A 27,078-nucleotide genomic window follows, 5' to 3' on the forward strand; every position below is an offset into this window, starting at 1 on the left:
TTTCAGAGAGAGCTATCTGATTCTGGGAATAAATAAGTGGGATTTGAAATTAAACTGAGCTTCATAGGTGACAGTTGAGTATTGTAACTTTACTGAGAGCTAGGTCAGCTTTTTTTCAGGCTTAACACTAAGCTAAACCTAAAGTGGGCCACATATGAGATCCAAAAAAATTTAACTTAAAGATATGAAAGATTTGTTCTCTCAGCAGAAAATTAATTTTTTTTAAAAAGTTTCTTCACCTGGCTTAGGCAGTAATAAAATAGATATTTATCTTCCATGGTACACTTTTCTTCAAAATGATGTGCTTGCTTTTTCCTCATTTTTAATCTTTGAGGCTTTGGTGGTTACTCTCGTTCTGCACTTTGCTCTCTCTCTTCCTCCTCTTCTGGCTGTATGAAAATTCCCTGAGCAGATTATTATAAATTCTTCTCATGCTTTTTCCCCCCTCTGTAATTCATCTAAACTAAATATTTGTTTTGTTTCCTCAGGGGGATAGAGGAGCTCCTGGGCCTGCTGGACCACCAGTAAGACAGAGACTGTCCAAACTGATGCCACTCTATTGTTGTCTTTTTATCCAAAACAATACAGTTCAAGTGTAACAGGGTTTAAAGCAGGGGACTCTGAAAGTTAAACAGTGCAGTTGATGATACACACACTAAATGGCCTGTTTGATAAACAATAATGGTGCTAACAGTAACAAATGTTACGGCAAGTCTTGATCAGTTTGAGCTTTGTTGTGATGAAGATGTTTAAGATTGCTAAGTAAGCAGAGAGATATGTAGGAAACAAAATCCCACTTCCAGGGATTCTGTAAAGGGGAATTTGAAAATTGTATAAATAATTTTAGCAATTTAAAAAACAATATACTTGACTTATTTGTATATTTTACGTTACTTCATCCCCAGGGCCAACCGGGCTCCTTCGACTTCCTGCTCCTTCTGATGGCGGACATCCGCAACGACATTGCTGACCTACAGAACAAGGTGTACGGTCGGCCAGGGAACTCTCCAGAGGAAGAGATTCCTCTGGCCCCTGACAGCTGGAGAGATGCCCAGGACAGCTTGGACACAGGCTCGGGGGAGGGCTATAAGGAAACCCCTCCAACAGGTAGAGGATCCAAGAGGAGCAGAAAGAGGAAACCGGCACGAGAGAGAATAAACTGAGCAGAAATGTATGAAGGCTGATTTTAAATACTTTACATCAGGTGTAAATATTGACGTTTTTTATTGATGTTTTCTTTTTTATTTAACTGATCGTGAAATCATGAAATGTATGCCATTTTCTCATAGATTTTTATTTTTGTACGATATGCTAAAGTTCGCGTTTTGTTTTTGTACAAATATGAGAAGACTATGCCAGTGCATTTATTATTTTTGTATACATTTAGACATTTTCACACATTGTTCCTGGTGCAAATTAAACACATTTCTGCCAAAAACTGTTTTGTCTTTCGTAATGGAAAGAATGAGACATTCTTTATTAATCGCCTAAGAAAGTGAACCACTGACTTTGTCCATTTGTGTTCTGCAGAGTGATTTTGTCCTTGTCTGGTTCAGTGAAACCAACCAACCAAACCTCCAAAAGATGCTCAGTTTAGAAATATGCCCGTCTGAGTGTCCGTCTTCTGCATCCAACAGAAATGGACCTTTATTGTGTAATATGATGCATCATATCCATCTTCATTCATCTTCATTTTTTCCATGGTCTGGTTATGTTCAGTACCTTTTCCATCATGGTCCACACTCAACTGATTAACAGGAAGATCAAATATGGAAATGGTTTATTGGTTACAGGATCTCAAGTATGTTCATATATATTTTGGAAAAAATTAAAGTGGAAGTTAAAAACCGAAGGGCTGCTAACCATTTTATTCTTATTTTTTGGACAGGGTGATGTTTAGCATTGTGTTCAACAAACTAATGTAAACATGGGAAGAACTGAGTAAATCATAGAGTCAAGAGATGAATTCACCATACCAGAATGGTATGGTGCAAGATTAGCTGCCATGCTGGACCTTCATTGCTGGAATTCTTTATTTCATTCTGTGTGTGAAAGGTCTGGACTGCAGTCAGGCCATGTGTCCTGTGAAGCCATGTTTTTGCGATGGATGCAGCATGTGGTTTAGCATTGTCATGCTGAAGTCTGCAAGGCCTTGCAGGTGGGAGCAGATTCTGCTTTAATGTACTTTTTAGCTTTGATGGAGTCTTCACTATTGTACGAGCTGCACATGTCATAGATACTACTGCAGCTCCATATTATCAGACTTGCAGCCTTTGGAATAGTCCGATGATAACAGTCAAGGGTGTAAATAGCCAGTAAAATTGCTTCAGTCATGATCTGATTTCAATTCAGTTTGAGATCCACTGTTTGGTCTGAAACTATACCGCAGGTAACTGAACACTAATTTCCATTCATATTAAAATCAGAAAAAGAAACTAGAATATTATTTAACATCTTTATTCCTGAGCTCAGGTATTTAAATAAGAAACTTGTTCTTATAACACAGACAAAGTAGCAATAAACAGAAAACAACAAGCCAGGAAAACTCAGAATACAGCCATTTTAAAAAAAAAGTGTTTGCTTTATGGTTGTATTGATTTTTTAAAAATGTTTGCATTTTAGATTGATAATTAGCTTATTACAACATGATCTATATATCAATGTAGATCAATGTGTTGTTATACGCCTTACTACAAGCACCTGTGAAATGGACAACACCTGAGGCTCGTGAAGGATGCAAACGCCAGTTCTGCTCCCTGGCTCAGGAGTGGTTGCCACGGACACACCTTCGCCTCCCCCCCTCCGATTGGGTGACTGTTGGCCATTCCAGGAGCAAGCTATCCTCAACCGGGAGATAAAAAACTGCTGCTGACATCTGTCATCAAGGGGAAGCAGCTGTCTGTTGCTGGGGGTTGTCCCCCTCTACTTGGCGTTTTGGTGATGGACATTTTGCTTGAGGTTAGGCGGTGGAAAGTGATGGTTGGTTTGTGACAAATTTATGTACTCTGTGATTGGAAGTGGCCTACATTTTGAAGTACTTGTGAAAACCTTTGACTGTGTTGGAGGAGTTCCCAGCAGGACATTCCTGTTTGTGTAGGTTCTGACTACCCGGTTACGTTTTTTTCATTTGTACGGTTTTTCTGTTTAGTTTATTGGAATGCTGCATTGTACGCTTATGGTGTTTATTTTTGTTCCTCAACAATTGTGTTTTCTTTTTATCTTCAGCAGTTCCTACAACAAAAAAACCTGGGGTGTTGCCACTGGCACCACTGTTCTGTTTTGGTTTAACTGTGGAGCTGTGGTTTAACTTTTGCTGGACTAGTTTTGTCCACCATACTTCGTTGCGTTTTTTGTTTTTTTTTTGCAATCTGCCTTGACTGCATGCTTCAGAGCAAGGGGATCCAAGTCTGATCATCAGGCTCTACTATCCTGCACCTTTAAGATGCATCATGTCTTCAACACACTTTAATCAAATGGCTCAATTCCTGCATTCACATCATTCAGCTCTGCAGAGGCTTGGTAACAAGTCATTCATATGATTCAGGTGTGTTGCAGAAGGGATGCGTCTAAAAGTTGCAGTAAAGTAGAGCTTGAGAACCTAAGATCTACTTTACTGCAACAGTTACATACTTGTTCTGAGAGAAGGGGCAAGCTGTAAAAAGTTGAGTGCTATCACTGCCTCAAAAGAAGATGCACTTCAGATGATGCCAGTTCCTTTTTTTTCACAGCTCTTAATCTATTTTTAAAATGGCCTAGCAAGAGTTAGTTAATGTATTTACTTGGTTAATTTATTTACTTAGTTAATTCATTTATTTAGTTTATTTATTTGGAACAAAAGAAATATATATATACATGCCTTAACATATGTACACACACACACACATATTTACATACAAATACATACTAAGGAAAGAAAAAATAAATTATCTTTATTATTATCATTATTATCATTATTATTATTGTTTTTTTATTATTATCAACAATAATAATGCATCATCAAATCATTCATTAAATTTTGGCAAAGGAGTGGTAAAGTCTTAGGAACATAATAAAGGTTTTATAGTTAAAATGAGACATTGTATTTATAATCTGCATGCAGGTGACTTCCAGATGGTTCAGTGGAACAACTGAATGACTCTAATATGACTATTCTCCAGCAGAGGGAGACTCTCTCACATGCAGAGATTCACTGGCATTTACAAGTTATAGATAATATGTTAAATATCCAATCAGTCTAATCGCAACATACCTACTTTGTGAACTTTGAGAACAATGTATGTTACTAATGTAGGTGAGATGTATTATGAACAGACAGAAGCTTTCAATAAAAACAAAACTGTCAGTTCATAATACATCTCACCCACATTGTTAACATACATTGTTCTGTTTTTCTTGCTACTCAATAATGATCCAACTATATTGAGCCATGTTGCATCTAAAACGTTTATGAGGTCATTGCTGGAATTGACCAAACTGGTTTGGCCTCCTTAAAGTGAGGGTGCGATCTTGGCATTGGGCTTCGAGAAGGATTTTGAATGAGGTTGAGCTTTTTCTCAACTCATAAACTTTGTTATTTCAGTCTTTTCCTCTGGCCTTCATCTGGTACTCATAACTTATGTGCACTTCACTGTCTTTATTTGGGCAAAGATAAAATCTTGGGAGCTTCTCCAAACAAGGTCATGTCATCTTTTCATCTTTCTGTGAATAACAGAATCCATCAACGACCACAGGAGAGGCAAGTGGCCATCACATCTGTGCATAGTACTTAAATGTGTTTTTCTTCTCTTTTTAAAAATATTGTTCAGCATCAAAAGTTAGTTTTTCTATCAGCTGTAACAAATCATTTCTACAGTTTTGTGTTTTGCTGTTTAAAAAGAAAAAAAGTGTCACTATGGTGACACTATCAAACAGCCAATTATGCTTCTGATGTTTCCATAACAACTTTGTAATCACAACAACATGCATGATTGTGTTTAGATTTAGTGTCAATAGTCTTTTTTTTTTTTTTTTTTACATCTTTTTTCCTTGTATCAACTTAGTTTCAGATTTGGCAGGTCAACCTTAAGGTGGATAATAGAAGTAACCTACTTACCAAAAGAAAGATGTCTGTGGGGCCAAATATTTATATTATCTCATGTGATAGGCCATTCACCTTTTTTTTTTTCTTCCAAAGGAAAAAAAAATGAGCATAGCTGCAGTAAACATCTACTTCCACATCTGGGCCACTAGGGGGCAGCAATCTCTTAGTCATCATCAGTTCTCACATTCCTTTGAGGGACGTCCGGCTCACTGTGCTCAGTGAATTCATTAAACTTTGCTATGTAGTTCACAGAGGCACAATATGATAATGAAAACACAATTGTGAATACATTTTTGTGGGAATGTTCATTCAGCATGGATAATGTTTCTTTGAAGACTCTGACATCCAACAGTTCATCAATAACTCTCACTCCGGAACTCAGACATGTCATGGAGTCCCTTTTTACCCCATACATACATACATACACACACACACACACAGATACATATATATATATATATATATATATATATATATATATATATATATACATATATATATGCTTCACGTGTCCATACGGAGGGCATTGCACTCCCAGAGGGAAGGGTAACAGATGTGGAGCGAAGCTACAAGTACCTGGGCATACCGCAGGCAAATGAGAGCCATGAAGAAGCCACAGGGAAAGCTTCCACAGCTAAATACCTGCAACGAGTGAGGCAAGTACTGAGAAGTAAGCAAGAACAAGATCTGGGCAATTAACAGCTATGGCCTGTCAGTGATCAGATACCCTGCTGGAATGATAAGCTAGCCAAAGGAGGAAGCTCAGACCACCGATGTCATAACACGGGAGATGCTCACCATGCATGGAGGGTTCCACCCCAAGTCCAGTGACCAGTGACTATACACTAAGTGCAAAGAAGGGGGCTGGGGACTAGTGAGCATCAAGGTCACTATCCAAAATGAAACATCCAAGCTGCACGAATGCATCAGGAAGAGGGCACCGAGGGATGAAGCACTTGAATGTGAATGTCTCAGACAATGGAGTCTGGAGGAACACGAGATGGAAGAACCATCATGGGAGGAAAAGCCCCAGCATGGGATGTACCACCGGCAGATCAATGAAGTGGCCGATATAAGTCTGATCAATGGAGAGGGCTGAACTAAAGGACGGCACAGAGGCACTAATCATGGCAGCACAGGAGCAGGCCCTGGGCACCAGAGCCATCGAGGCCCAGATCCACCATACCAGACAGGATCCCAGGTGTAGACTATGCAAAGGAGCCCCTGAAACAATCCAGCACCTCTCAGCAGGATGCAAGATACTAGCAGGCAAAGAATACATGGAGCATCATAACCAAGTAGCTGGCATAGTGTACAGGAACATCTGTGCAGAATATGGACTGGAAACCACTAAGTCCCAGTGGGAAACTCTACCCAAGGTGGTGGAGAAGGAGAGGGCTGAGATCCTCTGGGACTTCCAGATCCAGACAGATAAAATGGTGGTGGCCAACCACCCAGACATAGTGATCATAGATAAGCAGCAGAGGAAAACCATAGGGATCAATGTAACCATCCCCAATGATGGAAATATCAGGAAAAAGGAACATGAGAAACTGGAGAAGTACCAAGGCCTCAAGGAAGAACTGGAGAAGGTCTGGAGGGTGAAAGAGACAGTAGTACCTATAGTGATTTGAGCACTGGGGGCCGTGCCCCCCACACTGGAGAAGTGACTCCAACAGATACCTGGTGAAACATCAGACATCTCCATCCAGAAAAGTGCAGTCCTAGGAACAGCTAAGATACTATGTAGGACCCTCAAGCTCCCAGGACTCTGGTAGAGAACCCGAGCTGGAGAGATGAACAGTCACCCGCCCTACCCTGGGGGATGGGTGAGGGAGGAGTTTTATTTTCTTTATACATAATATTTTATATATAATTCATATATATAATTTAATATAATTCAATGTGTAATTTAATATATAAATTCTAAATACACAAATGATATCCACAGTCCTTGAAGAATTAAGCTTTTTGGTAGCGACAAAACACTGGACTTGGATACTTTCAGTTTATTTTCACCTATCATCCTTTAGGAAATTCTTTGTGTGCATGAAGGCTGTTACACACAAATCCAACAGACATCTGTAAGATGGTCATTTTAGAAAAAATCTTTAGTAACATCCAAGAATTGGATCCATTCTTTTTTATTATCAATATTTTATTTCATTTCAGCACAAAAAAAATCATCTTTGTTTGCCCTTTGATGTGCATTTGGTTCACAATGAGTCATTTTTATATGATTGCATCTTGATTCAATACAAACTGAAAGTAAAGACCAATGCAAATCTTTTAAATAAGCTGGACATAACTTACTCCGAAATCCTTTCTGGAAGTAATTAATCACCATCTAACAAAGACAAGCTTTAAAAGATTTCAAATATTTACAGAAGTGCCCCCTTGTCCCTAATTATATCTCCCTACTCATCCCCTTCATTATTTAGACCTGCTCACAAAAAGATGCAGCACTGAATAGGAACACACACACACACGCACACACACACATACACCCGTCAACAGAAAATGTTTAATAGCAAATGGATGAGTGAGTTACTGTGTTGCGATAAAGGCCTTAATGAGGTAATTTTATTAGAAGCGGCTGCCCAGAACTGTTGGAAACAGATGGAGGAAACAAACAGGGAGAGGAAGAATAGAGAAAATTAGTGTTACCTAATTCATTAATTAATGCATCAGTGGGGCCAGCAAATTAACTGCCCCAAAAATCTTCTCTTCAGTGAAGATTATGATGAAAAAAATACATTGTTGCCCTTCAACATAATTACAAGACAGTGCAAATTCAATTCTAATGAGGCGAAAGGCACCCCCTTAACATACATCCCCTATTTCCCCCCTATGAAAAGACCTGCTCTTGTTCAGGCCTAAGTTTAAGGAAGTATTGAGAGTGAAGGAGACAATAATGAGAGATCGGCCCGGGCCTAAGTGCTTTACATGCTGCAAACAGGTAGAGAGGATTGAATGGCTCTCTTTCTGGGACTCCTGGGGGGCCCGTCTTCCCAGCATAACAACACTTGGCCCTGAGAAAAGGGTCCGCTGAGGAGCCTGGAGAGTGGGTCTCACTGAATAGACACAAGTTCTCAATGATTAAAAACTATGTTGTGCCGGCCCGGCCGGGCTCCTCACATGTACGCAAACACGCACCTATGCACTGACACACACAAAAAAACACACAGACAGCTCTCACCCCTTCAGCGCTCCCTCTCATTGAGTTATCTTTACTCAGGCTTTGTCTCCTCTAATTGGAGCTGATGAGTGACTAATTGGTAGCTTTTTTACAACACCCAGTACTTAAGCGATGGCAAGCGGAGGGAGGCAGCATGAGCAGAGTTAATGAGAGGCTTTGCACAAATAAAGGCTTTAAAATGGGCCTGTCTCACAGAATGGGAGAAAAGGAAAGTTGAGGATATCTTTTGTGTCCTCCACATCTTTCACTTATGTGCAGATATCTAAAAAGAAGAGGGAGTGGTGGAGAGCACACAGTGGTTGCTGAAATGTTGAGCACTTGTGCGCATAAAAGGATCTGTTCTGTATTGTTTGGGGCCCATCGTTTAGTGTGTCTGTTAATAATGAGAAAGGGCTGCTCCTCAAATGAATGTGGCAAAGTCCTTGGAGGACAATAAGTGCCCTCTCTTGCTTGGACCACACTGGTCTGTGTTGAAGCAATCTGAAATAAAGGTTTAGTACTTCTGCATTGTTCAGGGTGAGTATGTGCCCTAGGTGCACAGAACAGAGCCAACATATAATACAGCAGGGAAGCTCTATGTAGCTCTGATGTGGAATAATCATTAATCACTATAGATTACTGGCTTGAATCCTTGTTGATAGAATTCAAATCTGTTTTTAACTGTTATGAACATGATGATGCAAGTATATTACTGAGAAATCAGGCCTCCTGGAATTTAATTTGATCAAAAATCCATGCACTGATCCAGTTTTTTTGCATGTTTACAATAAATGTAAGAGCACAGTGAGTAAAACTGCAGGATACTTCCCTAGCATGCTGTCGACTCTGCAGTCATTTGGTTCATGTGATAATGATTTGCATTGTGCTTTTCAGGTATAAATAAACACCATGATGCAACAGACTTCATTTAACTAAGCCATAGTATCACCCCAGGAGGTGACAAGGCACTCTCTCTTTCCCCCTAATGTGACATTTGGTAACACAAACATCTTCAGATGACAAGAACCCCCAAGGACAAAGAAACAAAACCTTCATCCACAACTCAGCAGGTATTTGTTTTATCTGTAAAGGCCAGTATAGGATCTGTAAATCTCAGCTAATCCAAATGAGAGCCTACAATACACAGAGAAACTGGAGGGCAAATAGAAAATGTCAAAAAAGTGTTGATCATCTGTCAAAATCAGGATCAGAAACAACCAAAGGTAAAGGCTCAGGTAAACACAGCCCACTGTGAAACACATATCCACTTGCTGTCAGTTCAAGGATTACATTCACTGGCCAAATATTTGCACTGACTCATGTGATAGGGCATTCACATTTTCAGTGACCCATTAACATCCTACAGGTTCCCATTGTTCATGTCTAAATGGATCTATTAGCATTGCTATTTATTCAAATCCCAGATTTCCTAACAAAGACTGTAGTTAAACACTCTAATGAGGGCTTCCTCGGACAAAAGATGAGACTCCATTTTCTCTGCTTACTAAATCCACTAATAATCTGTTAGATTTCATGAGTGATGAGCATTAAATTGTGATTTTTCATGCATATTTTATTTTGCTTGTCAGAAGTTTTGATGATATTTTAAGTTTTTACTATTATTATTTTTACAGTCTTTCAGTAATTGTGTTTACTTATTAATGCACTGTCCTAATTTTTCCACAGAGATCATTAAAAATAATCATTTACAAGCAGGAGAAATGGCTACTTGTATGTCGGTGATGTGGAAAATAATATGTTGCATTATTGCACACTCATCACACATGCAGCTCAGTCTCTGCCATTTACTGATCATTTGCCAGAAAAGGTAAAATCCTAGATTAGTGTCACCACAATAGCTCGTTTTGTTCTACAGTTTGCTCCTGAAACCGTAATCACAAGCCATCACATTGATGCCGCTTCTCCACAAGCAACAGGAGGAATCAGATCAGACTAAATAGAAAACGAACAGCACATAATTGTCTCTTCTTCCATCTCCCACTGAGGCTTTCAGATTTTACTGAAAGCTCTTGCAGCCGGTCAACACAACTGTGTCACCTTTCACCAACCTTTTAGAAGCTCATGACCTGAACAGTAATGCAGCTGAGAGGTCTGGAAAAACTGCTTGTGGTTCTTTATTTGATGCTTGTTTTAATTTTGAGTCCTGGATGGATCAAAATCATCAATTTTTTTTTTTGCGTCAGTTGCCCATAAATTATGAGCTGGTTTATCGTGGTCATTGTCAGTGTGAAACCATAACACAATTCAGAGAAACTTCATTTATCAAACAAGCCATGTAATGACATGCAATTTGCTGTGTGATGGATATATGTAACAGCTTTGTGTACATTTACCATAGCATTTAGTTTTGATTCGCAATTCATCGTTGCTGGCTGAATTAGGCTGATGGGTCTGTACCCACATACTGGTCACCAAAGTTTGATAGATTCTGGGTGTGAAGATTTGTGCTGTGAATTGAAATGTTTTAGCTCAGTTGGTGCAGGGCCATTGGGCTGGCTTTTGTTTCTTTTTGCAAAGAAGTGTGTTCAAAGTTGTTAACTGGATAAGAATTTGCAAAGCATGGCTGCTGGTTAGCAGTGGGGATGTTACCACTTACATGAGCAGATTTTGACCAAAGTTCATTATTACCCTTTAATGTTTCTACTAAGAAAAAAGCAAGAGAAAGAGACTTTCTTCTTTTCTCTCTTCATGTTTGTTTTGGACAAAATAATCATAATAAATAGTTTTAAGCAAATGGTTGAGCTTTCATTTTAATAATAGCAGAATGACTGTGAAATAGTCAAAATTTTAAACAATAGTTGTAATTACCCAAACAAATTGATAAAGATTGCTCAGACGGATTTATTTCCACTTTTTTTTCTTTCTTTTTTTAATTTATTTTTTTAAAGAAATTTTTCATTGTGACTGCACATTTACCTTTACCAAATGGTAGACCAGGAACCAAAAGGGTTAAGGGGAATGGCTTTAAATGTTTCACCACTTTTAAGAAAAACATTAGAAATGCTAAAGATATGCTAGTTTACTCTGTTATTATCCAGTCATTCTAAGATAGTCTCCAATCTCAAAGAATGAATATAATGTGTAAAATTAATGTCTTTGACAGCATCCCACTGCATACTTAGATCTGTCACAATTGTATCTGAAACATGCTCAGTTTTTTGTTTGTCGCTTCGCTGGCATTTTTTTTACAAAGTCTCTTCTAAGGGTCAGCACACTGTCAAGGACAACTACACGATGCCACACTTCTTAATGTTGCAAACGTACAGTTATTAAAGTACTAACAACAGTCCATCTTTTTGGGGTTAAGTGTCATTCTGAAGTCCTTGACAGGCTGTCATTGTGAAGTTTTTAAACATACAATTCCTTATACATAATTAATTCCAGCGGTGGGTAAAACTGACATGGTGGGAAACAATCTTGAATCTAAGGTTATACTTTTACTATTAATGAGCCATGCTCTTCATATGCAGAATGGATTACATTTACGTGTTTCCATCTTGATTACCACTCAAAGCACTTCCAGCTTGTAGATGACTGCTCTTGTTGGGCTGCAGCAACAAAGTGTGCTGCTTCAAAACCTCTATGTCATAACTATTAACAATGGTCTCACATATGTAACTCATATCGTGTGTCTTAATAATTCTACTTAATTAATACTTAATGTTAATACTCTTAATAGTCTCTAAAGACTAAAGAAGCAAGTGCTCTCTGAATACCTAGAGAGGATGCTGACCTGTTGCATTAATCCGCAGCCCTCTGCTGCAACATGAGTTTTTTTTATACCAGCAATGTCGCATCAAATCTCACGTTAACTGGTTGTCTTGTCTAAGATCGGTTTTAATGTTTATTTATACACATCTTAAAACTGTTTGTACCAGCCCCCACATTAAACCGATAACTTTGGATATATTACATAATATAACCTTTGAATATCATGGTATTATTGAACATATTATTCATTTGCTTTCCACAAGTGTTTAGTACGGAGCTCTAACACATGCCAGCTTGTCTTCGTGGCCCTGTTCAAAATCAGCTGTACAGAGAGCGCGAGAAGGGGGCGGGAGGAAAAGCTGACACCCGGTGACTGTCCAATGAGAAAACGCCCTGTTGGCCCTACAGGCTTCCCGTCATGCTCGTGGACTGAGCGCTACGTCAGCAGTGATACAGAAACATGGCGGTGTCCATAGCACGGCGCCCGGTTGTCAACGCTCGAGTGTTGATATTAAGTTTTCTCACAGCGTTAATATTTCCCCGCAGCATCGCCGACGACACCACAGGTGCCTCAACCACAGAAGAATCCCCTCACCGCCGGTTCGAGTACAAATTCAGCTTCAAAGGGCCGCACCTGTCTCAGAGCGACGGCACTGTCCCGTTTTGGATCCACACTGGAAGTAAGTTTGCGTCCAGCTGTCAACATCACAGAGCCATTGGTTATGTAAAAAGATGTTATATTTGGGGTTGCAGATGGCTCAACATCTTAAGTCGGTCATGTTTGCAGCTTGAACCAGTTTCCGATCGGGTTTATTTAAAAGCGACACCGGTCTCTGTTATTTCCTAAATTTGTCCAGTCTTCATTTCAGTCCCAGTGACATGCAAACAAGTGTCTAAAATAAGAGTTAAATACACAGACTAATACCAGGGTTTGTGAAAACACTTGCAGCTGCAGTAATGAACAGCATTTTTGCAAAAAAAAACAAAACAAAAAAAAAAAACAGGCCTTTGGCTGCTTGCATCACAGTCCAGCTGCTGACACGAGCAGTCGATGATAGCAGCATGAGATTGCACTGCCATCACTATGAATCAGCATTGATAAATGCTAAACAAGATACTGACTCAATTATTATCGGTCTACAGATAAATTCCCCGAGTTACTGTTTACCTTCAAGAGGTAAAAATGACATTACTGGGTGTTTTTCTTTTCTTTAGTCGTACAGTTCAGTTTAGAAAAGTTTTATACCAGTAAATAAGATGTGATTGTACACTTGAAACATTCAAAACTCAACATTAAAAAATGATCTCCATGCGCAATTACAAGAACTACTTTATATTTTGCTATTTCTGTATTTTTAATGGGAGAAAATGAAACCCTTCCTGTTTGATTACCTTAATCTGACACTGAGCTCCTTTTAAGCACTAATTGCCTTCATTTAGATTGGTCATTGTGTCATAGCAACGCTTATCTAGTGGATTAAAATATAAATAAGAGAATGAGCCCTGCAGAAACTGTCTCACAATCTTGTTAAAACATTTTTTCCTCTCTCTCCATTCCAGATGCTATTCCAAGTGCAGACCAGGTTCGCATTACGCCATCCCTCAGAAGTCAGAGGGGTTCTGTGTGGACAAAAAACAAAGTCACCTTTGAACACTGGGAGGCGGAGGTGACCTTCAGAGTTTCTGGAAGAGGCCGAATGGGAGCAGACGGTTTGGTAAGAAGTACTAAAACATTGCTGTTTGTTAATTATGAAACCACTGTCCCTTTTTGGGAAATATTATGGAGGGAATTTTTTCCAGGGTGTTACGCTGATGTCTCACTGCAAGACTTTCTGGGTTCAAACCAACTGATCAGCTGAGACATTTCTGTGTGGACTTTAAATATTATTTGGTCAATAGATTGGGTTGGGTCAACAAGTTTGGCTTCCTCTGCCTCATCAGTTAGTTAAAGTTTACACGTGGAGAAAACACTTTTATTAGTATTAAAGTTTGTCATGTAAGCAAACTACTTTGTTCTACTTTTTGTGGAAATCAGTGAGGCAACATAGAAGTGTAACAAGCCACCCCCAAAGATGGAAACACCTTTGTATAGTTTGCAGTGTCTGTGAACAGACTGCATACTGCGCTCTTGTTCCCTTTGTAGACTAGATTCATTTTGAGTCTGATAGAAATTCTAATATTCCTAATTTGAGTCTAATATTTAGCAACATACTAGCCTGGAATGCCAGACTGGAGTGCTCTATATATTCAGTATAGAGCTACTCAGTCTGGAGTCCCTTCCCTTCATGGAGATTTGCATCGGTCTGAAACAAACCGGCCACTCTGATTGGTTGATCTGAGGAGACTCTTGCCTTGTGTCGCCACATATTCTTCAAAACATTCAAGGTGGCGCAGGGATGTAGCGGGAGTTCATTTTTTCTACTATTTCTGCATTTAGGTTCAAAAAGAAACACCAATAACACCATGTAGCCTCAGGTTTTTACAGCAAAAATGACATAGGTCATTTTTGTCTTCTGTACTGCACGTTATGTTTATTCTCTTCTGTGGCTTTTTCTCTACTGAACACTTCCAGACATTGTAGGCTGCCGCTTTACTGACTGGTACTGATTGGTTCACTCCACACTTGTTTGTCCCGCCCTAGAAATCCATTAATGCGAGTGAATCTCCAGACTCTAAGCTGGCACAGCGAGAGAGTCTGGCTTGCCAGGCTAGCAACATACTTACAGCAGAGTCCATCGGGTGTATTGGGATGCAGGGGTTGCGCCACATCCCACTATTGGATGTTCAGTGGATGTCTCACTAGAAAGTGTAACATTAGACTGGTCATCTCCTCTTCTGAAAGAGTAAAGCAGTGCAAACTGCAGCTCAGTGGATGTTTGTAGACTGCCTGCTCTGAGAATTCAAACAAGAACATAATGGTTGTATTGGGACATTTTCAGTGTAGAAGTTCAGCCAAAATATCCGAGGCAATACATAAAGCACGTGACTTTATTTTTTCTTTTGTTTTACATCAACAATGATTTGTATAAAAGAGTAATCAGGAATTTCCAAAAGCAGCAAGTTAAGTCCTGCAGGCACTTCATTTGGCTGTCAAGACCTCACCTTCCTCTAAACAAGAGCAGAAAACTCCCCTAGATCATAAAACAGGTAGAGGCTGTGTGAAGATGCCACAAATTAACCTTGTCTGATTTTGGGGGGAAAAAAAAAAAAGATAAAATCATGAAACAATACGTGTTTTTTTTGTTTGTATTACAGAACTATGTGTGTTTGATATTTAATTGTTAACCACGACACAAAATAAACTTGGAACAGTGAAATTATTACAGATGTTGCTCCTCTGTCCCAGCTGTGGGAGAAAACAGCCTCACTTGAATGTAGAATCAGTCATGTAGCAAAGACGAAACCATTTAAACAGCTTTTATGTTTTAGATCAGCTTTGAGTAAGTTATGAGAAGTTTCTGTGAGAAGCTCTTGGAAATATTATTCAGAAGGAACCATGGGATGAGAACATGCTGGGAGGAAGTAAAATCAAAGTCTTGTTTTGAATTTTCATCTGGATTTATATAATCAGCAGCATCAAACACAATGGTGATATTAAAGGTAAAAAATCAGGCTGATATTCTAGTACACACACACACATACACACATATGCAAAAGAGCATCATCCACCAAACCTCACATTTAGCTGCAGTCTGTAATAACGCAAATATTATTGGACAACTTTGAAATTTTAATATAACAATCCTAAACGGAGCATTAAGTGCTAACAATGTGACCTTCCTGAGTTCTGTGCCCTGTTGGTGCAAACCACAGTTTGCCCAACAGGTTTTGTTATGGAGTTAGGTTTCTGTAAAGATGTGGCAACAAAAATAGCTGATTTCCTGTTGCTGCATCAGCCAGCAGTTGGATTCCTGCATCTCTGCTCTCTTTCTGGGTCACACTTGCTTTTCTTACTGGTTCAGCTGCTCTGGCTAGAGTAAATCCTGCCCTTAGTGTTCCTTTTCCAGCTTTACCTCCAGAGTGTATCCCAGTGCCAAGTAAGTGTTCTTTAACCAGTTGTGTTTAAGTTAAAGAGGAAGAGGAGTAACCAGCTGGTATACCTGTATCCACCACCATTACCGCAGCAGTGGCGAATGTTTCATCACTGAATGAAATAAACTATGTCCAGACTATATGAACCTCTTTGCCAAAAACATACCTGAGACTTGGAATCCATATTCATATGACTGTTGTACAATGGATGAAACTTTCTTTTGTTACTGTGTTTGCTAAGACCTCTTCTCTCCTGCTTCAGTGTCAAATAATCGCCATCATAAAAATTTTCAGTAAAGCATGACACATGAACCTTGTTTTTTTCAACTCTTTTCGTTTTTTTTTTTTTTCCTGAACAGGCGGTGTGGTTCACCAGTGCGCAGGGCCTTGACGGTCCGGTGTATGGTGCTGCGGATCAGTGGAATGGAGTGGGGATCTTCTTTGACTCTTTTGACAATGATGGAAAGGTTTGTGTCAGCTTCACATCTCTCATGACTCTTTACACTGAATAAACGGTTCTTGGTCTCAAATTGGAAGCATGTTGAATATATAACGGCTCATCACTGTTTTGCCAAAACATTTGTGATCTTTCATGTTTTTATTTGACAGCTATATCTGTATTTATTTGTGCACAGGTATTGGATTAATGTTTGAAATGAGATCATCTTAAAAGCAAAGCCACTCCATGTCTTCTGATGACAAAAGGATTAAAGTGTTTGCTTTGTTCTCACATTGTCCTTCCAGAAAAATAACCCAGCTATAATTGTTGTGGGGAACAATGGTAAACTTGTTTATGACCACCAAAAGTAAGTAAACACTTCTTTTGCTTTTCTCTGTTGTCATCGGCAACTTATATTTCCTCAACCTAAAGAAGATTAGAAAATATGATTATATTTGCTTGGAAAGTAAATAATCCTTTATCTTTCCTAATCTCCCCGTGCGAGTGAAAGCTTTAAATCACTTTTTCCATGCCATTCAGGTTAGTCTTAGAGTTTATCGTGTTTATATTTCCACTATAAGGGTTTACTGAAACAATTACGTTGTTCACTTATCTTATAAACTTTGTTTTTCACTTTTCCTTCTTTTGAATGACGTTTATGTGGAGCATTGTTGTGTAGTGGTCATATTTCTCCTCTTAAAACTTTGTTTTCATCCAGCGATGGCTCCACTCAAGCCCTGGGTACATGTTTACGAGACTTTCGCAACAAACCTTATCCCATCAAAGCCAAAATAACATACTACAAAAAGACATTGACGGTAGGAGAAAACATGCTAACCCTTTATGCATCAAATCTGTACATATTAGACATGTATAAGACTTAATCTTATGGTGTGGTACACAATGTTTAGTGAATATTTTTATTCTCCTCTTCAGGTGATGATCAACAATGGTTTTACTCCAGACAAAGAAGACTACGAGTTCTGTACAAAGGTGGATAACATGGTCATTCCTGCCGAGGGCTTCTTTGGCATTTCAGCTGCTACTGGTGGTTTAGCAGGTATAGAGCTATTCCCTGCTTTTAAATCAATGTAGTCTTTTTTTAATTTATTAAAATGATCTGACAGGCAAAATTAGTTAACTAAAATAAGCTAAAGAAGATGAACTGACTGACCTTTCAACAAAAAGTAGTCTTTCTCTAGTCTGATGTCAGGAATACACTCCACTAATACATGATGTTTTCATAATCCTAACCCTTCATCAGATTAATACTCTGTATTTACAAAGGCATTACACTTGGTAATGTTTTAGCGTAAATTAGATGTTTCTGTGTTTTTTCTCTTGTCTGTGATTTCTAATTGACAATTTGTTGCCTCCATCAGATGACCACGATGTTCTGTCCTTCTTGTTATTCAGACTCACAGAGCCAGGCCAGCAGCCGGTAATTACCATTCTGTTGTGTTTTTTATACTGACAGCCCCAGTGTGTGTCATTTACATCCTTATTTGTCTCTAGATTTATGTTTGTGTGAGCGCTACAAACCTCACAGCCTCTGTGGAGCTCACTTCAGCTTTTTGTGTGTGTCTGTGTGTCATTCCTATTGAAGCCCCCAGTTGAATCTGAGATTCCTAAAGAGGAGAAGGACAAGTACCAGGAGGAATTTCAGAACTTCCAGCAAGAGCTTGATAAAAAGAAAGAGGAGTTTCAGAAGGAGCACCCAAATGTCCAAGGAGAGCCAAGTTAGTTTTCTGTCTCATCTAATCATCCAAAGCTTTTGGAAAATTATACCTTAAATAAATTAGATCAAAGTAGCATTGTTTTATTCATATTAGGGGTGGGGAAATCAAATAGAAAAATCTAATATTGGAATTATTTGCTCCAGAATTTTAAAATAGATTTTTTTGTTAAAAAAAATAATTTTTAAAAATAAATAAGAAGAATTCACTATAAAATTTTTGTAATTTTTATTGTTTTTAATTGATCTTTTTACGTATTTCTTGGGCATTATAGCGGAATGATGGTCTAGCTACTGTGTTGTTTTTTCCAAAATGAAATGAAGAAAAATGACCAGCAAAAAAAAGTTTTGTGCATTTTTTTTGTTTTTAATCTACAAAAATCATAAATATCGAAGAATTGTCAGAATCACAATTTAAATCGAATCGGCACCCAAACAAAATCAGAATTAAATATAAATATATATGTGTATATATATATATATATATATATATATATATATATATCGTGGTACATACAAATTGTTTACTTTTTTTTTTTTCTTCCCCCTGGAAATTTTGCCTCCATCTCAGTTGATGACTTGTATGAAAGTGTGAATGACCGGGAGATCCGTCAGGTGTTTGAAGGTCAGAACCGGATTCACATGGAGATAAAACAGCTTCACCGACAGCTCGCCATGATCCTGGATGAGCAGCGGCGATATGTCTCCGTTCTCACAGATGAGGTTGCCAAGAAAGGAGCAAATGCTGGATCAGGACAGGTGAGCTAAATGTCACCAAGACATCGACTCGTACAAAATGCCGTTGGGTTATAAAGAAATCCATGCTCTGGCTTTAAATAAAGCAGGCATTGATGAGTTTTCTTCCTACTCCTGCAGATTACCAAAACAGTCATAAAAAACTATCTTAATGACTTCTTTATCAAAGTTTATGCTGGAGATTTTAAGGCTGAGGTTATTAAACCATATTTCTCTCCTAGGTGGATTTAGCCGGTCAGCAGCTGGGTTCTGTCGTAGCCACACAACAAGAAGTTCTTCGAAATCTGAATGACCTTAGGTAAGCAACAATTGTGGTGTTGTGTGTGTCTGCATATTCTTAAAACTAGCTGTTTTTGCAACAAACATAAAGAGACATCCCTGATATCTGAGAAAAACAAGGGAAATCCTGCCAGAATAATCTCTTAAACCATATTTAATCTCAGGATGTCATGGCTGTAACATCGCAGGTGCTGGTCAGCATGATAATCCAGCTGCTGCGACAGCTTTCTCTAAAGTCAGTCCACTGCCTAATGACTTCCCACTCACACTCTCTCTCAAGCACAAGCAAACAACAGCTAAAACCCCCTGCTTTATGGAACAATCATCACACTGACTTAGTTTTACTGTTACATCAGTTCACTGCGTTGATGTGTGTGTGTTTGCAGTGTGAACATGGTAAAGTGGAAAAGATTAATTACATTTTAGGAAATTTCCATTTGCTTGATTAAATGTTAATTATGTCAGATTAACCAGGATCCTCTGCAGAATGTGAAAAAGTGAAAAGGTTAAAAATCAAAAAGCAGCAACATCTGGCGAGGTGTCTAGATATTTAGCAGACTAACTTGTGGCCCTGCATGTGCCTTCATGCTGAAAATCTGTCTCAGGAAGTAAATGATGCTTCATTAAATTGAAATGAACTAAATTAAGACGAATTAAATGATGAGTTGTTAATCCTTGAAGGGAAGTTGTTGCATCACAAATTACTGAAAATGACAAACTGACAGGAAGTTGAAGGATACCAGGAAGCCTGGTTTGTTTGAAATCTCCACAGATTACTTTGAATATAATAAAGCATTGAGTTTTTCTTTGGCAGAATGAGCTGATCAGTTCATGTGGAGTGCTGGAAGGTGACACAAGTGAAGAGTCTCAATAGAAAGATGCAGAGAAACTCGAAGCCAAGCAAAAATGAAAGTTAAAAGCTGCTTCTTAGTAACATTACTCCATCCTTGCAATTCCTCCTACTTTACTTTCACCACTTTGCCGACCGTCTTAGTCTGTATGGCCTAAGAGTCTAGGAGTGTGGCATGTTTCCTGCTAATTTAATTTGGTGGAAAAGCATTGCACATCATTCCCAGTATCTCTCCCAGTGTCGCTGATGGCACTTCAAGCTCCTCTTCTTTTTTCTATTTAGCAGAAGAACTCATGTTCCCAGTGACGGTGCACTGAAAAAAATAGTTTAAACTTTCTTATTTTTGCTTCCTGATTGCCCCAAAATCTGCTGAAATCTTTACAGGAGTATATTCCCTCAAAGGAAAGAAATCAATACATGGGAGAGATGACCGTGTGGGGTTAATTTTTTTTTTTTGTTCTGTCGACATCAGGTGATGAAGACTGGAAGATTGATGAAGTGTTGTGTAGAATCCATGATAAATACATCTGAATGAATGAACTGACACACACAAGGCAGACTTATTAAATGATGGGACACATTTCTTCACATTCTCAAAGTGCATTTGGAAAACACTTACTGATCAAACTTGCTTGCATTTGCCCATAAATGGTTAATCCAATAATCTCATGGCTGTTAAGTGGTAACGAGGCTGCTTATGAGCAGTTTGCGGCATCAGCTGAGAGGAAGACCAGGGAGCAGAATTTCAGTGGCTCAGAAATCAAAGTGCTTACTGACCACAAAAACTTGGCAAGACTTGTTTCCTTTGATTGCCGTCAGATACAGCTCTGGAAGTAATCAAACAAATGAGTGTCGGCACATCAAAAACGCAACAAAACGTCGTCACTGTGAACTAGAATTTGTGTCGTTGCTGTAGATATTATCGTATGAAAGGTATAGTAATATTAAGCTGTAATCTTCTTCTTTAACTTTAAAGTAGTTTCTTTATTCATTCTCAAATGAGAGAATGAACAGATATTTGATGCAAAGATAATACAGCTTAAAAGATTTTTTTATCATGTGTGCCTTCTGAGGCAAAGTCTCAAATGACTGGTTGATTTGAGTACTTACAGTAAGTAAGCCTGATTGAGTGAATATAAAGTAATTTTGGCGGTTTAGAGCTTGTATATTGGCAGTGACATTTGTGCTTTTGTGTTACTTGCTTTAGGACTTAGTCACAGTGCACGCAACAGATTTAAAGGAAGAAATCTTCAAAATCAGAAATCAGATTAGCGTCTGGATTTTCCTCAGCCTTGCAAATAATTCAAATAATGAATTTATGGATCATCTAACTAGTCTTGGGACCCATTTACTAACTGTAAAAGCTTGTTAACCTTTAGCTTGGCTAGTCTTTGAAATTAGTCTTAGGTTGATGAAGTTATTTAATAAACATCTAGTCTTAAGACGGATAAATTAATAAATAATAATATGACCATTAGGCCGAATGAACTGTTTAAGAGGTTTCTGTTAGTTTAGCCATTAATGACAACTTATGGGTGTTAATTTTTAACACACCATCTGCATCAAGAATTAATCAAAATGACAAGATATTAAAGACTTGATTTTATATAACATTAATCTCTAAGTCTCATGTAGCATAAAAGAACCAAGCTGTTTGTATGCCCTAAATCCAACAAGACATCCATTCTCAAATGACGTTTATGATTTTCTTTATCACACTGCTGACCCGTAACTCCCGAGTCCTTGACCTGTACTCATTTTACTTATGAAAGAACTGAAGACTAAATGCTGTGATTGATCGTATGCAGCCAGCATGCAAAGATGGAGCGTCTTTAAGGATTCAATTTTAACAAAGCATATTAGCAGAGAGGCAATTTTAAGATAAGATGGGACACAAGAGTAAGCTGATTGGCACAGTAAATCAGTTCAGACACTTGCAAAAGGCTGCCGCTGCCCCCTAATGTGCTAATGTGATTGACTGATCTGTATTCCTTGGTAGATTAAGTCTTCTGTTTATCCTGACCCGTCTTTTAAACAGAGTTTATGATAGGACTTCATCTTAGACTCTAAACATACAAAGAGGGCTTTCTGCTCATAAATGGGTCACTCGTAGGAGATGGAGATTAGATATAGGCTTTAATAAATGCTCACTTACTTTCTCAAGGGAGATTTTTTTTTTTCTCTCTCACCATGAAACAAATTAGATTTTGTTTATATGTCATCCCTGTCTCAGACCTTGGCCATGTGGCGAAGCAAGAAAAGGCCACATCTTAGCACCATTTTGTCCTTATCAGATTAGTAGTCTTTAAATACATCTGTCATACACAAGCAAAACATGGTTTCTCTCCAATTGATTTCTCATGACAATCCTCCCCAGGGCCTTCCTGCTTGCATAGCTGTCCCTCTGTTCACTTGTCAATTCACTTTTTCATTCCTAATCGCCTTAGATGTGTTTAAGATGATAAGGGAAACTTATTGGTTCCTCCCTGCAAGTAATCAACTTTAAGAAATTACATTTTGTTGAGAAATGTGATCTGGGCTTAGACGTCTTTATTTTCTTTTTGAGATGCTTTACAATGTATTTAAATTTCATGTATGATGGAAAATTGTAAGTGAAAGTGCAGATTTAAGTTCAATCACTGGTTGAGTGACGCCGGCTGCAGCTGTTGAGAATCGTTTACTTTCATTTCTTTTTAGGGAATTTATTTATAGAGATTTCATTAGCAACACGGTTGTGGCCCTGTGACACAAATCTTTGGGACAGATGATCCAGTGGACTGGACACGCGAGTCTTCGTCTGATTCTTGATGAAGCGCAGTTTCTAGAGGTCTTTACTGGTTAACAGGTTTATTTATAATATTTAACAAGATTTATTTATTTCATTCTGTGCAGCTTCTTGTCCTCATAATAAGTGCAGTTTCTAAGACTCTTCAACATACCTTGTACAGAAATGTCTATTCCCAGAAGCCTAGACAACTGTGAGATACAGACCAGTATTCCCCATGAAAAGCCAGCGGCATAAAATAAAAAAAGAAATTATACTTCAAGCCGTTAAAGCAAATGCAAAGCATGTGCAGATCGTGTTCGTTCAAACATATTTTTCTTTATGCTCACTTCACTGACTCAGCATGAAAATGCAGTAAAATGTGTTTTAACCACATTGTCAACCTCAGAAACGGATGAAAAGATTTTCACTGTAGATTATTAGATTTATAATTAACTCAACACGGTTTTTCTCCAGTTAGGATGATATAAAATATCTTAACTTTAAGTACATTTAACAGTATTGTACATTTATAGGAAGCACAACTGTGTTTTCAGCTCTTATTTACTAATCAACATTTTAATTTAGCCCGTAGTATCATAGGTTGTATCGCATAAGTATGAGATCATCCAGACAGTTTCTGCTCCGTTTCTTAACCTAGTGTGCTTGTAATCTGTTGTAAGAAGATGCTTTTATAAGGGATTAATTTAGCAAACATGACCTCTTTTGTCAGACGGTAATTTACCTTTTTTTTTTTTTTTTTTTTAAACTTAACGATGATGTATCTTCCAGTGAATAGGGATTAAAAGATTAATGACGGACAATTTCCATTACTGATAGTAAAACAACACCATGCAGCATATTTACTATGCACCAAGTCGACCAGCATGGTTTCACTTAGCAGTGATTTATAACACTGCTTCAGGAGGAGCTCTGGTTTATAACATTTGTAACAGTGTCTCAGTAATTGTGTGTCCTCCTTGTTTGCAGAAACTCCTTCTATGAGTCACTGAAACAGATTGGCTCTGCGCAGCATCAAGGTAATACAGCTGGTATGGGGACGTATGAGACTATTCAGCACTTCAACGACATCAAGGAACATCTGCACACAGTGAAAAGAGACATGGAGCACCTTGTCCAGCGAAATGTTCAGGTGAAGATCGTTTCGTAAAGTCTCATTTGGAGCCATTCATCATGTGGTTTAGATATGAGTGGCTGTGTCTCCGGACTTAAAGCAGTCAGCGTGATTGTTTGCTTTACATGTCCAGTTGTCAGATTGTCCCCCAAACATCCAGATGTTGTTTGCTCTGATAGAAATAATCTTAAATAAAAACAGTACTATTTTAATGTGAACAAACTGTTAAAGTAGACATCTTTTGAGAAGTAATTAATATTTGTTTATTTTGTCTTTCAGAATCCTGCAGAGAAAGTTGTTAAGTGCCCCGAGATGCCGCCGATGCCTTCCTGCTTATCCACTGTTCATTTTGCAATATTTGTTGTCATCCAGTCAGTGCTGTTCTTCTGCTACATCATGTACAAGTAAGACAAGAGTTTCTACGTCCTTAACTAATGCTTATCTATTTAAATCCTTTTCTGACATGTTTGTTTCTCTCCCTTTTTTTTGTAGAAGTCAACAAGAAGCAGCAGCAAAGAAGTTCTTTTGATGACATCTATAAAACAAAAAGCGTGTTCAAGAGAGAATGTCCGTTTTTGTAATTTTTGTTGTTCAATTCTTTTTCGATTGTAAGTTATTGTACTTGAAAAATGCTGGTTTAGTTGAGGAAGTTTGTTTTAATTAACAGCAGATTTTTTTTTTTTAATTTGATCAGGAAAGTATGTGTGTAAGAATCACTGTTATGGATTTCCAACACGATGTAAAATGTTCCCTACAGTATTTACTGGTTGGTCAGATCTTTAGCTTGTTTTCAAAAGCTGAAATCTGCCACAATTTCATTGTTTCTCCAACAAAAGACCTGTGTTTTGAAATGTGCAATTTTGTATAAAATACTGCAGAAATATTGATGGCCCAGACATCAACTATCAACTTCAGTATATTTGACTGATTGAGTCACACATGTCAGAATCTGACATGCGCTCTACCTGAACAATTTACATAAATGGTTGACACAAATGACTCTGTGACGTCTCTTTATTTTTACACTAATGCTAGTTCATCACCAGCATCAGCTTTTATTTTTTTAAGAGTACATTGATTTGTAAGAAGGCTACTGCCTAATGGTTATATTTCTCCATTGGAATAGGCGCAGCTATTGCCCATATCATGGTCATTTTTAATTCATGATATGAGTGGAAAAAAAGAAGTCAAAATCCAGCTATAACACAAGTCCCCAGTGATGGACTGGCGAGCTGTCCAGGGTGTACCCTGCCTCTCGCCCAATGAGTGTTTGGATAGGCTCCTGCTTCCTGTACTCTTAATTGGACTAAGTGGTTAAGAAAATGAATAAATGACATCTCCCTGTGAAATCAAGTTCAGTATTTGTCCATGTAATAATCCATCCCAGAGAAAACGTTACAGTAATTACAGTAAAGATTTACAGTAATGTGTAGAATCTATGTGGATAGCTACTTGTGTTTATAAGCAATATGTAAACATTTTATAAATGGTTAAAAGCATGATTGTGTTCTCAGGATAAATAAATGTTTCAACAGAATTTTTCATCTCAAAATTTTTAACACACAGTAAGTGTTAAATCTGTAGAATAATAGATTTTAAAGTTACCCTATGGAAACAGCCAATGAATATTTGTCACACGGATCTTTCAGAAATCTGGTAAAAACACAGACTTTCTTTCCAATTCTGAAATTAGTTGCTGAGATGATTTAAACTAAAAGTTGATGCTGTCATACATCTTTCAATATGCAGATGTGCAGTGTTACATATGTTCACCATGAAGTCATCATTTCATTGTTCTTGGTTTTTAAGAACCAAAGTACTGAACAAGTTAAAATTAGGACTTTGGTTGGATGCAGGATGAGACTGAGAAAAAAAAAAAAAAAAAACCTCTAAACTTTAATTTAGAGGGACAGACATCATCTTTCTCCTTTCTGAGATAATATTGGAAAATTTGTAGTTTTACTGGGGATTGTTAAAAATGACACTGTGATTTAAGAGGAAAGCGCCACAACTGAACTGTGTAGTATTATTTTGCTGTTGTAGTGCTGCTGGTTACTGTCTCACCATAATGAACCCGTGCTTTTAAATTTAAGAAGAAAGAATATGGCTTTGGGGATTAATATCTTAAACAAACTTCATGGTAATCCAACTGATGGTTATTAAGATTGATATTTCGGGAAAAAGGTCCTTACTTAATAACACTGTGAATGACACTGGCTTCAAATACTGGATTAAAACCACATCAGAATGTGTTCAGACTGTGAAGCTGTAAATTTTCCTCCCAATATTATTAATTTTGCTTTGTATGTGTGTGTGTGTGTGTGTATATGTATATTGCTTTTTCTCATTTTTTGCACAGAGGTTGGGACATTGAAAAGCCAGGAGAGGACTTTTATATGGTGCATTTTTACAATATGTGTTTTAACACAGTTGTTGTAAGAATAACCAACTAGTTTCTACTTATTCAAAGCTAATCACTTATCCGGTTAAATAAAAGAGAAAAAAGTGACATTTTAATTCCTGAACCTACTAAACATTAATGGAACAAAAATCTTAATGTTTAGAAAGTAATATGAAGAACAATAAATTTAAATCTCTCCTTGACAGCAACTAGTAAAATCATGCAAAGACAAGACCATTTGCTTTGGGCTTAGTATTATGTAACAATAATACATGTTACTGTTTGAATCCATCTTTTATTGGGAAAAAAAAAAATCAAATAGCTCTGCAGTCATCCTGAAGGGATAGCGATAGAGATCTGCGATGGTGCTGAATGTTTGAAACAAATACTTATTTACAGGTTTCAGGACTATATTTGTTGTAGATGAGCATTAATAAAATGCTGGAGTATTTAATAAAATATTGCACTCCTTCCTTATCAAATGTAATGAGATGATGTTGTGATTGTGAGGAAATGAAATGAAAGGCATCATTGGTCAATCATGCCCTCTCTGAACAATAGCACTGCATGAAGGGTGGCCTCATGGGGATAAACAGGACAATAATCCCACTCCTCTCTCTCCTCTCAGCAGTGTTAGCTGCACATGGGCTGGCCTGTACTTCACTAATATGATTAGGCAGCAGTGGGCGGAAGCATC

General features: G+C 38.0%; 2 protein-coding genes across 2 annotated transcripts in view; both read left to right on the forward strand.

Annotated features, from left to right (window-relative positions):
• Positions 1-1,163, forward strand: part of ccbe1 (collagen and calcium binding EGF domains 1) — a gene marked incomplete at its 3' end in the record, with an annotated part of 34,555 nt that extends 33,392 nt beyond the window's left edge. The window contains exons 11-12 of the mRNA XM_079256570.1: positions 489-524; positions 906-1,163. Coding sequence (XP_079112696.1) covers positions 489-524; positions 906-1,163 — 294 coding nt within the window. The remainder of the gene's footprint in view (positions 1-488; positions 525-905) is intronic.
• Positions 1,164-12,444: 11,281 nt separating this feature from the next.
• Positions 12,445-24,941, forward strand: lman1 (lectin, mannose-binding, 1). The gene is made up of 13 exons (XM_079256130.1): positions 12,445-12,670; positions 13,551-13,705; positions 16,382-16,489; positions 16,767-16,828; positions 17,180-17,279; positions 17,398-17,521; positions 17,844-17,902; positions 18,068-18,200; positions 18,768-18,955; positions 19,174-19,250; positions 23,836-23,998; positions 24,260-24,384; positions 24,473-24,941. The coding sequence occupies exons 1-13, from the start codon at positions 12,451-12,453 to the stop codon at positions 24,507-24,509; spliced, it is 1,551 nt and encodes a 516-aa protein (XP_079112256.1). The 5' UTR covers positions 12,445-12,450; the 3' UTR covers positions 24,510-24,941.
• Positions 24,942-27,078: the final 2,137 nt, after the last annotated feature.

Source organism: Telmatherina bonti (assembly GCF_933228915.1).
Source record: "Telmatherina bonti genome assembly, chromosome: 17".
In the NCBI taxonomy this organism is placed as follows: Eukaryota; Metazoa; Chordata; class Actinopteri; order Atheriniformes; family Telmatherinidae; genus Telmatherina; species Telmatherina bonti.

Bases quoted from the DNA above. Each gene is read 5' to 3' on its own strand.
- lman1 (XM_079256130.1), top strand. From the start codon at position 12,451: ATGGCGGTGTCCATAGCACGGCGCCCGGTTGTCAACGCTCGAGTGTTG. The intron at 12,671-13,550 runs GTAAGTTTGCGT...TCTCCATTCCAG, and splicing joins GTTTTGGATCCACACTGGAA to ATGCTATTCCAAGTGCAGAC. The intron at 18,956-19,173 runs GTGAGCTAAATG...TTTCTCTCCTAG, and splicing joins CAAATGCTGGATCAGGACAG to GTGGATTTAGCCGGTCAGCA.